We start from the raw sequence: 14,064 nt of genomic DNA, 5'->3' as shown, positions 1-14,064 counted from the left end.
ATCCTGAGTTAGATGTATCTGTGACTCTAAAAGGTATGGGTTAGATGCTGTGGCAGAAACAACAGAAGGAGAGTACCCTTGGAATTTTGGTCTCAGCTTTGGAAGGGGGCAGGAGCCTGATATATCACGTAGAGCAACAGCTCCTAGCAGTATGCAATCATCAGTAGAGCTGCTCAGGAAGGAACAGTCTAGCATGGTAAGACCTTCCCTTTGAATCAATGTGTGGGTTGAGAATGTTTTATCCACTTACTTCTCCCATGGCTCAAACCCCACTTTGACAAAGTGGCATGCCTATTTGCAGCAGAGGAACACTATGTTTGCCAGCTTTCTAGCTTTAGAAATGCTGGTGTCAGTAGACCCTATAAATGCCCACATTTCTATTCCTATGGTGGCCCATTTGACCTGTAGAGAAAGGAGGAGGGGAAATTCCAACTCCTCTCTCCTAGGAGTCTACAGATGGGTCCAGTTGGGGCAACCTGCCCATATGGACTGCAGTTACTTTTCTGCCTAATACTGACACCATCTAGATGGAACCAGAAATGGACCACAGTAGCCAGTGGGCTGAACTCAGAACTATTTGGCTAATGATCATTCATAAGCACTGGCCGTTAACCCTTTGGATTGACAATTGGGCTATTCCAAGTGAATAACCCTATGGCTTGGACAATGAGCTACTAAGGGGTGGATGATCATGATTAAACCCTTGTGGAGTCAGGATATATAGTAAGACATTTGGGCTGGCCAGTAAAAACCTAAGGCAGTCTTCACTGCCTTCCATGCCCTGGTTCATAAGGTACCGACACTTCCTGGCAGTCAGGAAGCTGATGCCCTAGCTCAGGTATGAGCCCTTTAGTAGATAGAACAGACTGGGTATATAGAAAAAATGTCCACCATAGCTGCTGATGGGATGGCATATTGCCAAGGATGCCAAATAACCCTTGAAATACACTGACTTGGTTAATGGACTAACACCATGTCCTGTGTGTTCTAAATGATACTCAAGGCAACTACCAAAATAATCTGAGCCCATCTACTGGAGTTCCCAACTGGTGAGGGGCTGGTAGATGGATTATACCGACTCTCTTTTCTCTAAGTGAGGGTTATAAGTAAGTCTTGGTTTGTGTGGACACTATATCTGGCCTAAACCAAGCTTTCCCCTGTTGCCATGTAAATCAGGCTGTATTAGGGGATTAGAGAAGCTGTGTGCCCTGGGTGGATACCCTCATCAAATAAATGGTGATCAGGGTCACAGTTCAAAGGTCATGATATAGAAGACTGGGCAGTCTTTCCTTACTGTTGAGATTTTTGCCTCAGCACTGTTTTACCTTGTTCCTCAGATGGATTGGAGGATGGGACGGGTCAGGAGAAGAGTGGCAAAATAGAAAATAAGCAAAAGGAATGAGGAAGGCCCTATTGATAATTTTTTACTCTATCACATAAAGAGAATACAGAACTTTTTTCTTGTGTGACAGTAGTTAAAGGAATCACTTGTTTAGACACTGTTTATTTCAATAAAATTAAGCCATTGTGATATTCTCCAATTTGCTGTGTTAGGAGACCATATATCCAAGTGATAGCATATAAAGTGTACAATTTTATTAAAATTTTGGGCAGTCTGTAACAGGATTCTAAATCAAACTAATTTAAAACAGTAGGGAAAAATTGAATCTATTTGAGAGCCCAAGATCAGAGTAGAATCCAGACAAGGTATAATCGGTGTTTCGGCCACCTTTCTCCACCTTTTCCTGTATGTGTTCTCCTCAGGATGACTTTTTTAATGATAGCCAGCATGACTGTAGGCAACAGAAAACTCAGAACATCCAACATTAGACAGGAATGTTGTCTACCCATGAAACAAAATTTCTTCCAGGAGTTTAAATGAGCCTCGTTAGGTCTTATTGTGACAATTGGACCATAGGAATGCCATGTGTTGATTGGCTTAAGACTGGCTTCTTGAGCCAATTATTAGTAAGTAGGACGAGATTATCATGGCCAGCTTTAAGTCTAGGCATTAATCAAGATTCAGCTCTAGAACTGAAAATTGCTTCTCTCCATTCACTTGAAAAGTGTGGAGGGAGGGGTATGTTTCTAAAGCAAAGGAGGGCTCTCCTAGGAAAAGAAAAATGAATCCTGAGTAATCAATGTGTTCACTGTTTGAATAGAAGGGCTATACTGAGTCTGGGGAATGGTGATAGCTTAAAAAAGAATACCCATAGAGTCTTATCTGGTCGGTCAGAAAACCATTCCTACCTAACCTAGATTATTACAAAAGGAAAACAGATTTTTTTCTAATAAGGCCTATCTGAAATGTCATGGTAGTAAGCTCACAGAGCTTGGCCCAAACCCAACAATGAATCCATAGAATCAAAGGCCAATTTCAGACACTTTCTTCTTCTATAAATTGCACTCCTGATTAGCATATGAATCTATTGCCATGGCCATTATGATGTTGCATATTGTATGCTATTGTTTCAGAACATGATCTAGAAAACTAAGGGTCCTAGGATAGGAAAAGGAAACTCTGAGTAATAAGACCAGGTGGAATTAGAACTTGGGCATCAAAACTACGAAAAACACTATTGTAAAAATGAGAGTATCTTGTGTGTTTAAAGGGACATTCTTAAATCTCAATGAAATGAGACTATACTTCATGTTTGTTTTATCCTCACGTCCAAGTGGTTTTGAGACAGCCATCGACATTAAAACTTAAAATAAGGTGACTAAAAAGGAGAGGATGGAAGGAGACAGAAGGATGAAGGAAAAGGGTAGAGGAAGTAAGAAAAAGCACTATGAGAATAATAGTAGCTGTTCCTCTTAATTATCAGACTTTTAAAAATCTTCTGCTAAATTCCAGCAGGATTTCTTGGCTTCAATCCTGCTAAGTTGCTCTCAACAGTGTCCTTTCTGCTAAATGGCCAATGTATTGAGTTTTTCATGCTAACATTTTATTTTCAAGATATGAAATGGATTCTCTATAATGAATACGATATTTAAAAATTTGAGAATATTGGGCATACTTCTGAAATTCTCTTAATTTTAATTCTTTTCCTTGGTATATATTAAGTTTGGGGCTTCCAATTCAGAGTCATGGCTTCCCTCCAATGTTGGGTGATATTTGGTTGCATATCCATCTTAGTATTGATATTTCCTCATTAACCTTGCTGTGTTTACCATACAACTTGCTTGAAGAAACTGGTCAGGATGCTGGGTTTGGGAGACCCCTGACCATAAATCTAAGGAGGATGGTGGGACAAACTTCTAGGCAGGCTGTTCCAATACCTAATGATCTGAGCACAGAGGGTCCTTCATCCTGTGGGTGTTTACCAAACGGGAGACTTTGCCTTGTGCCTGCAATTCAAGTATCCTTACTCTTTGCTCTGGCCTAGGAATAATTCCTTGTTCTGTCTGACACAAGGAGGGAGAGATTATATGCGGGAATCAAAATGCCTACCTCCTGTCAGTTGCTCCAGAAGCGCACACGATGAGGCTCCAACTCTTGAATTTGTAGCATCCTTGCAGCCATTCTGTGTTGTCAACAGTACCCTCCATCAGGTACTTTGAAGAATGAATCCATTGTTCCAACCAGATACTGTTTGTCTTCCATTTTTCAAGAATTTATCTTAATTGCTGGTTCAGAGTACACTGTTATATTCTAGTGGGATTGTAAATACCTCTTCACTGTTAGAGTTTAAGACAAGAAGGGGCTATAGCAGACATTCTGCCATTTTTGAAGTGAAAGTCTTTGCTCTCAAATGTTTTTACAATGATATGAAACATACAGAAATAGTTGGGGAAATTTTGTTTTTCAAACATCTTGTTCCTAGGAGAATCAGACCATTATCCCCTTTTTCCTCTCCATTTCCACAATTTCGACCTGTGATTGGCCAGGATAAGGCCTGCAGACCTATAGTCTGGAGGATATACAGAAAACAGCTTGAAAGGGTGAGCTGTGCAGCTAGAATTGCTTTATGTGGTTAATAGACCTTCCATGTTTTGTCTATTTTTAGAGATTTTATTTGAGAGAGAGAGCATGAGCCAATCCCAGGACCCCAAGTTCATGACCTGAGCTAAAGGCAGGCATGTACTGACTGAGCCACCCAGGCGCCCCAGACTTTTCATGTTGATGTAATTCCCTCTCCCAACCTAATGATCTAACATTGCCACACATGTAGCTCTAGGCTCCTGTGTCTTGGAAGACTTGGGGACCGTCAAGACCATGAGCTTGGGAACTACAGAGACTCTAAAGAATGTTCAAACAAGTCAACAAGAGAGATGTCCTTTCCTTTCAGCATGTCAGGACAGAGGCTCAGCAAAGGTAAGTTGTTTGAACTGAGCCCATTATGGAGTTGAATGCTGAACTTGCTGGCTGAAGTCTGCTGTGCTAAGCCCGAGAGCTTTTATTCAGTGCCGTACTTAGTAAAGCATGCTTCATGTAGACTCCAGCCCACGTGATCTATAACACACTCACATCCAACAGTGTATTACTGGGTGTCACATAAGATCCAATTTTTCTATTGTGCCTTGAGCATGTGTTAGAAACTTAAAAGACATTCATTTGAAAAGCTTAGATCATGATTGTCAGTCTGTCAGCTTCAAGGCTGGTAAAAATATTCTGCCAAGATGTATAAATTAACCTTTGTTCCAGAGAAAAGGAGATCATAAACTGATCACATAAGAGAATGATGCCACACATTTTTGATAAATATATTAGCAAGATTCAGGCCCTGCACTATTGCCTATCAGTTATATCCATTAAAGTTGGGGCTGATGTTCAGTGCAGGAAGCCTTATTCTAGTCTTACTAGTGGTTTCCCAGAAGTAGGTGTGTTCTCTGAGCATGTGTATAATGGGTGTTTTCCAATTTTTGTCTTGGTCAAAGCACAGAGGTCAAGTTTTGCACTCTGCAATATTTCCCCTTAGTATATTTCCTCCTATTGACTGTTTTAATGATAATTGAACTAAATTTAAATCTATATGAATAAGTGAAAGATTTTATAACCCTAATTTCTAAATATTAAATACGATTCTAAAGTTTTATTTACATTATAATAGAGAATGGTGTGAATTGAGTAACCTGAATATTAAATCCCTCAAACGTTCCTTTGGTTTAAGATAATGAATCATCTGTTTTACCATGATTAATACCATCATACAGGAACACTATGATACTTAGTGACTATCAGAAATCTATGGAATGTAGGAAAAACATTTTGAAGGAAAAAACACTGAGATTAAATAATTTATTACCATTGCTAAGATGAACACATATACTTGATACTCAATTTTATGCAGAACTTTAAAAAAATAGTTTTAATACAGTATCAAAATTTACACAAGTATTTTGTCAAAAGACCAGTGTTCCTTGTATTAGCTTCTGCAGTCTCTACTGCAGGCACAAAAACTTGTTTTAAATATCTTCAGAGTGTAGGAATACAACAATTTAAGGATGAATGCTTTTCTACAAGAGAAGGTGTAAATATAGCAAGCCATTTTCTTTTACAGAGTAATAATATAACATTTCAAAAGAAAAGCTTAACTGGTAACCCAATTACAATAATTAGATAATTCTATAGCAAATTAATTCATAAATATTTTCTGAAAACAGGGCTGTTTTTTCATCACCATAACATTTTAAAAAGTAACAAAAGTCCTTCACATTCCTTCACCAGTGACAATTAGTATACTGTAATGAGCCCATTAAAAACAACAGCAACAATGAATATCTGCTATGAATCCAATCTGAGTAATTTAGAAGAAATCTAAAAACTGGGAATTGTTGCATTCCTACTTTTATAATCTTAAACTACAATAAAAACTTAGCATTCTGTCACAGGCCTCTTGCACATTCATACAAGAAACTATCATTGCATTTGAAAAAAACCAAAATACCTATCATAGCATTTCCAGTACACACAGTCTAATATTATATATATATATATATACCAAAAATAAGAAACTAAGCAAAGCTAGCACACCTCTTTTTCAAACCTCAAGCTATCTGAAGAGCTTTTAGCCTCAATAATGAAGGACATGCGTCAGTTTCATAAAACGTTAGCCGCTGTAGGCAAAGAAAGCTTTTTTATCATAAATGCAGTGCAATATTTTAAAGTTTACATAAAGTTTATTAAATATAACAGCAGATCTAGAAACTAAATTGTAGAAATTGACATCACAGCTGGAAACACTTAGAAAAATTATGTTTGCTTGTTCTTTAATTGGAATTAATATTAACATCAATGGATACACTGAATGAATATGGAAGTTGATATGTCCCCAAGATGTGTCTTCATGAACATAGCAAGATGAAAAGGAAAGCTATATTTATCTTGATTACTTGAAATAAGTGGTACTCTCTGCTATGCACTCTACAAAGTCCTTCTACCCTGCTAGCTGGTAAAGAGAATTTACGTGGTAGTTTTAGCACCTCAAAAGTCAAAACAAAATCCTAGAAACCTAATCTTATCTTACATCCAAATGCATTTTGCATCAGGAATTTGCTGACTAAAATAGAAGAAATAGGCTCCCAACTCAAAGTTGGAAAGCTGGAAGATACCTCTTCCTCAAACCTCATGGTAGGAAAGTCTCACCATTTTGTGCAATGAGTCAACTCTATCAAACCCACCGAGGCCCTACTGGTTCTTCTAATTGTGCAGGTTTCCTGATGACAATATTAGATCTGAGGAGTCCAAAAACATTTTAGTTCTAATGAAAATATTGGTACCAAAGTGGTGATTTTCAAAGCTATTTGAAATCTACTTGAGATGAGCTGTTGTGGGCACGGAAATGAGAGAGACATGAAATATAGCCTCAGTAATACTAAAGGTTTTAGAGGGAAAATATGTGCAATGTACAATCACTCCATGTTATTCAATGAGTCCAGGTTTGTGGAAACTCATTTTTTCTTCTTTTCTGTCTCTGGCAGTGGTGGTCTTTTGCTTGAAAGAGTGCCTTTCACATTGGTCCTTTGTACTGGTTTCCGGACAAATGTTGCCTAATTCCAGGACAGGAACCTGCAGCATCTCCAAGTTTCCTCCACACAACCTTAAAAAAGGTAGAAAATGAGTAAATAAATAGCATCTTAATGGCCTCTATGGTTTTTAAAGGGGGATCTATGAGAGGGGCAAAGAGAAATGTGAAGACGAGACAAAATATCTCCATGAATGAGTTCAAACACAATGAAATGTGATGGAAGTTCTAAATCACAAGGGCTGCTTAGTAGAGGGAACCTACTATGCTTTGTTAGCAATCAGGGTCAAAATTAAAGAATGATGTCCAAATTCCTCTGGTTATGTGAGTGGTCCTTCACTCTGGCTGTGAAGGGTGCATTTGTAGAACCTTACACAGTAACTCCCCCTGGTAGAGAGGAAGCATCATCATCTATATCTTTTTTTTTTTTTTTTTAAAGCTACAAATGTAACTCTGTACAGCCAGAATTAAGAACACATGAGCAAAATCCTCATGGTTTCTATATCCTACATCTTAAACCAGAGATATCAAAATGTTTAATCCACTAAGGAAAATGGAGTTTTTGTTCTTGAGCTATTTAAGCACTCAGCTTAAACAGGGTCACTGGTAAATTTCCCTGGCTTTCTCTACGGGGGGTGGGGGAGATGAGTCCTAAATCTTAGCTACCTAACAGTACAATCTGATTATCAAAGCAGAGAGCATCCAAATGCAGGACAAATATTAAGAATACATTCAAGAATCACCAAATAAGTACACTAAGTCAAAAACTGGGTCATTTTAGAGGGACAATAGCAAAAAGTGAGAATAAGACTAATTTGGGAGTAAAACCACTGAATTCACCAATGATATACCAATATGCTAAACTGGGGGTGGGGGGATGCATTTTCCAATTAACAGTCATAACCCTCCTTAGGGTGATTCTTTTCAGATTGATTCATTCCCTAAAAGTTTACATAGCTCTAACATAAACACAAAACCAGTTGGTTAATTATCGATAGACTCTTTGTTTTGTTTTTTTGGTTCCCGCCCCCCCCCCCCCCCCGCCCTTCTTTTAAATAGAGCAGATACTCTAGGGAAGCTCAATACTATTCATAGCAATACATAAGAATATAAGGTTCTGTCTACCTTCACTTCTAATGAAACCATTAGCTCTCTTTTAGCAGACACCACTATGTGGTAGAAAGGACTGGTCCTTTTTGAAGAGGGTTGTACTGATGGTCTCTAGTAGGAAAGGAATGATCTAGCAATGAAGTTCAAGCTACCCACAGGGTAGTTAGAGAAAAATCTCATTTCTTAATAGACTGCGAAAAGGTGCAAACACTGCATCAGGGAGTCAAGGGATGCTCTGGACTTGCCCTTTCTAGCCCTTATGTGGTGTACACCATTACAGCTGACCAGGGTGCCTTGAATGTCTGATTCTATCTTCTGCTTCTAAGCCAAAGACCTCAAGGAACACAGACACAAAGTCCAAGATGGTTACAACTCCAAAGTGCAAACACTTTCCAAATATTCAAATATGGAATACCATGGGTCTTTGCCCCAGAAGGCAAAACTCTGAAATGAGCCAGTGCTACTAAGGTAGACACAGAGTAGCAACTCGTTAACTAGAAGAACAGGATAGGTGTGTGTCTGGGTTAACCAGTCAAATATTTCAGCTGTACTCAGGGCATTTACAAGAGCCAAACAAACCTAAAAATACCATTACTACAAAAAGATAAGATACTGCTCTGTGAGAAACAGTAATTCTATTTTTGTGGCACAGTTTGGGAAGAGAATAAAAACACCTCTTACTAATCAACATGACGCTAACAGTCAGTTCCTTGTAGAGATGTTGACAACTGATCTCCAGGAGGAACACAGGAAACGGAAGCAAAACTTATTATCCTAAGTTCTGAGTCTTAGAACTGATCTCAGATTATGAGAAAACTTTCCATTCCCGTGACCTTATTTTATAAAAGCACATAGCTCCTCTACTAAGTTTAATAACCTTGGCTAGTTTCTAAGAAATTACTTATCTGTGAAAATTTCTCACAATCTGTTTTTCACTTAATTCTCCAGCATGCAGTATGTGATTTTGATGTTCATATAATTTATAATGTGACAAACATTTTAGGACCAACACCTTTTTCTCCTAGCACTCTTCTATTTGGAAACTATTTAAAAACTAATATCAGATTTAGGTTGGCTTATTTTTTTTTTAAGCAAATGTTGGTAATTAAAGACAAAAGTAGACAAGGAGCCCTAAAGAACTTCTACAGGCAAAAAAAAATTTGTAGCATTTTTGTGAAACATAGGCAAACCTAAAGATCAACACAAACTAATCAAGACCCAGTCCATTATACGTTTCTTCTGTGACTAAGAAATAAATTTTCTAATGTGCAGAAGTCTTCTATCAAAAAACAAACAAACAAACAAAAAAACAAAATAAGCAATCCTAAGCATGTGATTTTACAGCGATGCATGCATTGATGCATTGCTTTTCATTCTTGGGGAAAGAAAATGTAAGCTCCCAGATTTATCACACTTGAGACAGTGGTGATCTGGATATAGTTCTGACTTCACTGTTCATTAGAGAACAATTCAAGAGGGCAACTTTATACATGAAATGCAAATGTGAGGATCATTCCCAGGGCTTCCTCTCCAAATTGTACAGGGGGGCTGGGTGAAACCTCACCATCTGAATTACAAAGGATCCCCTTATACTACTCTTTGGAGAACCACTGTAGAATGATCGCTGTGGCCCCATCTAGTTCAATTCCTAATGTCTGAACCTGTATGTCTCATTCCCTAGCCAACAGACAAGCGACAGGCTTTTTTATAAAGGTATGTGGCTTAACTTTTTGAATTTATGTGAAGGAAATATTCAAATTTAAAACTGTAAGGACAGGCTGAAAAAGCTACAGAAGGTGTGAAGAGTGGTGCATGGGGAAATAATGACTTGTAGAACTAATGACCTTTTTGAAAACAGATGAAAACAGATGCAGGAAAGAAAGAGTTTCAAAAGAAAAACAGCTACAACACGAAGCTGGAGACTAAGACTGTGGCCCCAGCACATATAAAATGCCCCTGGGACTTAAAACATTGCCTGGATTCCAAGAACACCTCAAGGAAGTAGATACCTTTAAGGTATTAGGACCTTCATGTATTTCTAAGCAATTTTGATATCCTAATGGACAAAGAATGAGGATAAAAGTACAATGTAGAGCCAATTAAAATCAGTGCTTAATTTTTTTTTTTTTGCTTTTAACAAACATATTCCTCTACAAGAGTCTATGTAGCTTTCTAACTTCAGTTATAGTCTTGATTAAATGATATACCCATGCATATTACTCAAAATTTAGCCAGGGATTAATAATAAAACCAAATCACATTATTGATATGCATCATGAAAATAGCATGTCAATTTTTTTTTTACTGTGTTCTTTGATTTCTATGTGTCTATCTCTTCATTATTTCTTCCTAAACATTTCTGAGCTTTTATTAACCACTGAAAGGTAAAGATACTAGTTTGCATGACACGAAGTGCCCGTATCGCCTGATTTAAGTCTGAAGATGGCTGTGTTTTGATCACAGGCTTTTTAAACACTGATTTTCAGATACTGATTAAAAGTATGAAACAGAAACCCATTTCTTAAAACTAGCAACACAATATTTTAGACAGTAAGTTATGTAAAAATGTTCATAGATCATTTTGGAATACAGAATTGGCTGATTATCGCTTACCTGAATATTTTGACTGTTAATAAAACTGCAAGAAAACATACTAAAGATAAAAACAAGGGGAATGGGTTTTCATATAAAACTATAAAGGCATTTGGCCAGAATTTTAAAAAGTAGATATTCAAAAAGTGGTAACTAAGCTACGATGGGGCTTTCAACACAGAATACACAATAAAGCACATTAAACTTACATTGCACATTTCTCTGACTATAGCTTTTTCTGTCTCACTAAGGTCATTTTCATACTCTTTACCCTGTTGACGATCTATAGTTTCCTGAACATCCAAGACCTAGATTTGTTGAAAAAGAAAAGCAAATTTCACATGGGAAAAAACTTGTTAGTTATGAATTAAACCATCAAGGAGCTCCACTTTGTAAAACCTTTGGTTTTCTCCGTGTCTGCATATCAGAGTGGATTAATATACGGCAAAATCTTTTAAAACAGTCAATTGTTCTAAAACCTACGACCAATGTTTCTACCTGATTTTCAAATGGCCATTCAAAGCAATCTACTGCATCACTAATAGTCAATTGAATTCATTCATGCCTAAAATAATTAGATGCATTCAGTTAATTGGGTCATTAAAATAACATCAACCATTTCAAGAAAATAGTTCTTGCTCCATTGTAAAGGTGAGCAAAATAATTAAGGATATGCCAAATAATCCAAATGATATGTAGACATGGCCTATAGAAAAGAGGACTAAAAAGAGATATCGACAGGTGAAACTGGTCAGAACCCAGGAATATGTACATAAGAACTTGAGTGAACATTACAGTTCTTACCTGAACATGTTCCCAGGGCCTAGGAAAGGACTATAGAAATGGCTCTTTGATAACATCAAAGAGAAAAATTGGCTCCTTACAGTGAAAATGTTTGAGCAACATTTTAAATATTTTTCATTAGAGCAAAGAAAGTTTGGGTGAGATTCCTTTAAGTAATTTTAGGGGCCTATCATTCCACTTCTCTACATTATCTATAAATGGATCCAAAATATTTCTTCAAATAGGTCTATAACGTTTTCATGCCATACTTTCTATAGGTCAAAAGGGGAGAAAACTTTGGTTTTGTTTTCTCTAGATTACCTTACAAGCCAAAGCATTAAACAGCAAAAAGACCCAAGAAAACAAAAAAGCCCAAAAAACCAATGCTTTTCCTCAAAGCTCCTCTAAGAATCCCCACCAAGCTGTGACCTTGCTAACCTCCTTGATTCTGTTGTCATCATGGTCAATGCTGATGGCCACCCCTAAAAGCGTCACCTGAGAACTGGCACCAATGAACAGTTGAGCCAAAATAAATGACTTAAACATGAAGTGGGGCCTTCATGTCAAGTTCGTAGATACTGAGTCTACACGGATATTTACTGGAGTTCAATCCTGAAATAATCTAATTCAGCAACTACTCCCTTGTTAATTCAAAATGTTGAGCAATTATTACTACCTAGGTACTACTACTTTTAAAGGAGGATATCACAGTAGTAAATGAAAGCCTTACCCTGATACTCTGATGAGTGTCTGTTCACATTCTTTAGACACTCAGAGGAACTTTTATTTGCTCAGTGAATATTCATAGAAAACTTAACTCCTGGAACAAGCTCCTTTGCCTACAAATTCAGTTTCTAATGCACCTCAGAGAAGTGTACTTCAAATCAGTTAATTTCTACTAAATGAAGTGAAGCTCCAATTAATAGTTAGAATGAATTTTAAAGCAAGATAAATGTGATGTTATTACAAGTGGGCTAATTTCTCACACCGATTTACAACACTTTCCTCCCAAATCACAACCACAGAGTTTTTTTTAAAGCTTACAGATTTTTTTTTCAACTCTATCAGAAGATGAGAAACTGAGCCATTGTTCTAATTAATCCTTTCACAACAGAAAAATTTTATGATGTAAATCAGCTCTAGAATCCATGGGCTTTTAAAAACCAAACATGTTGAGTGGCTATGTTTCTTCTTTTACATTGTGGTATCCCTAAGAGGCATTTCCCACAGGCGATATTTCCCATAGGCACATACTTCTGTTTCATGACACTGTTAATTCATGGAAGCAAACATTTTGTATTCAAGAGCCTCCACTTATTCAATAAAGATGCTTTAGTTGCTCAGTATTACCCATCTTCCGAGTGAGGACACTTATGTTATAATCAGAACATGTTATCTTTCTCTTGAGATAAAATTTTACATGGAAATTAGAAAAGGAATTCAGAGAAAATTGAAGAGCTCCTCCTTGCTCTTCCTTTTAAGGCCATATGAACACAGGTGCAGTGAAAAAGTTTGGGAAAGATTGCAGTGCTATCCACTATGCTGATCTGATTCAAACAAGATTTGCCATTTAATAAGGCAAAAAGTGGAAATAGTTTTCAATCTGAAAAGTAGGGCAATGTGTTGCTGGAGTAAGTGCAGATGCTAACCCTACAAGATTGAAGCCACACTCATTTTTTATTTCTAAGCTGCTTTTCAGATAGCTGGCGTCTGGTTCATACTCTAGTAACAGCATGTTTATAGCACGCTGCTCATGCTAACCAGCAACCGGATGCTGTTGCAGAGAGCATGATGTCGGTCAGTTGATAAATCAGCATCCACCAGATGCAGGGTGGTGCCCCTCATTCTGGTGTGCCTTCGCACATGAATTCTTCTCGGTTGCTCACTTGGTGAATTATTCCAACCAAGACAGGAAGTACCAGGTGCATTGCACCAGCCACCAGCATGGTTCTGCTACCTTCCCTCATCCGCAATCGGTATATATTTGGGAGGAGCAACTTGTTACATGGAAGCTACAGCAAAATATAATGAGCTAAATCTCCTGCTAAAACCAAACCAAATAAATACTTTGAATTTCTTATCTACTTATTTGCTTTATGCATGCCAAGGAAAGTGTGGCCCACTCTTTGGGGCCACATCTTTAGGCTGCTGATAAATCATCCAGAAACCAAAACCATTTTAATAAAGCTCTGAAGCTCCTGTGGCAAGTGCAGAGCTGAAGCACACTACCTACTTTATGGCTCAGAAAGGTCTGATTAAGGCTATATGTTAAGAAGTACAGATAATTTGAAGGACAGTGATTCATGCCTTGGAATTTATAAAACTTCAAGGAACCATACTAATTTTTAAAGTGATTTTTATTGCCTGCATCAGTTTCTTCTTTCAGATTATTAATTTTACTTATAATGCTTATTTATCGGAAAGCTCGCTATTAGTAAAGAAAATAAATAATAAATTTCCTCTTTGGAAGTCCTTGGATGATCTGAAGTATAAGCCAAAAAAACTAGCTTTCTGAATAAGATCCTCTATTTTCTAACACGATATGGAAGAGCATTAACCAGCATTTGAAGACTTAATACTTAAAGGGGGATAGAGTAGGTTTTTAGTTCAGTAT

General features: G+C 37.3%; 1 protein-coding gene and 1 long non-coding RNA gene across 19 annotated transcripts in view; one reads left to right on the top strand and one right to left on the bottom strand.

Moving 5' to 3' along the window:
• LOC140600271 (uncharacterized) overlaps nt 1-7,276 on the top strand; it is a 45,786-nt gene extending 38,510 nt beyond the window's left edge. For all 10 annotated transcript variants that reach the window (XR_012003499.1, XR_012003498.1, XR_012003495.1 and 7 more), the window contains 3 exons: nt 3,387-3,552; nt 4,173-4,315; nt 6,922-7,276. This is a non-coding gene — a long non-coding RNA (uncharacterized lncRNA). The remainder of the gene's footprint in view (nt 1-3,386; nt 3,553-4,172; nt 4,316-6,921) is intronic.
• Nucleotides 5,226-14,064, bottom strand: part of CCDC85A (coiled-coil domain containing 85A) — a 194,016-nt gene continuing 185,177 nt past the window's right edge. For 6 of the 9 annotated variants that reach the window (XM_072768435.1, XM_072768437.1, XM_072768430.1 and 3 more), the window contains one exon: nt 5,226-7,040. In XM_072768435.1, coding sequence (XP_072624536.1) covers nt 6,951-7,040 — 90 coding nt within the window. In that variant the 3' untranslated portion in view covers nt 5,226-6,950. Of the gene's footprint in view, nt 7,041-10,876; nt 10,976-14,064 lie in introns of all 9 variants that reach the window. The other 3 variants (XM_072768429.1, XM_072768431.1, XR_012003488.1) reach the window with 2 other exon arrangements.

The sequence above is a fragment of the Canis lupus genome, chromosome 11 (genome assembly GCF_048164855.1).
Source record: "Canis lupus baileyi chromosome 11, mCanLup2.hap1, whole genome shotgun sequence".
Lineage (NCBI taxonomy): Eukaryota > Metazoa > Chordata > Mammalia > Carnivora > Canidae > Canis > Canis lupus.
The sequence above is the reverse complement of the archived record's forward strand: the minus strand, read 5'-3'. Positions and strand labels throughout refer to the sequence as shown.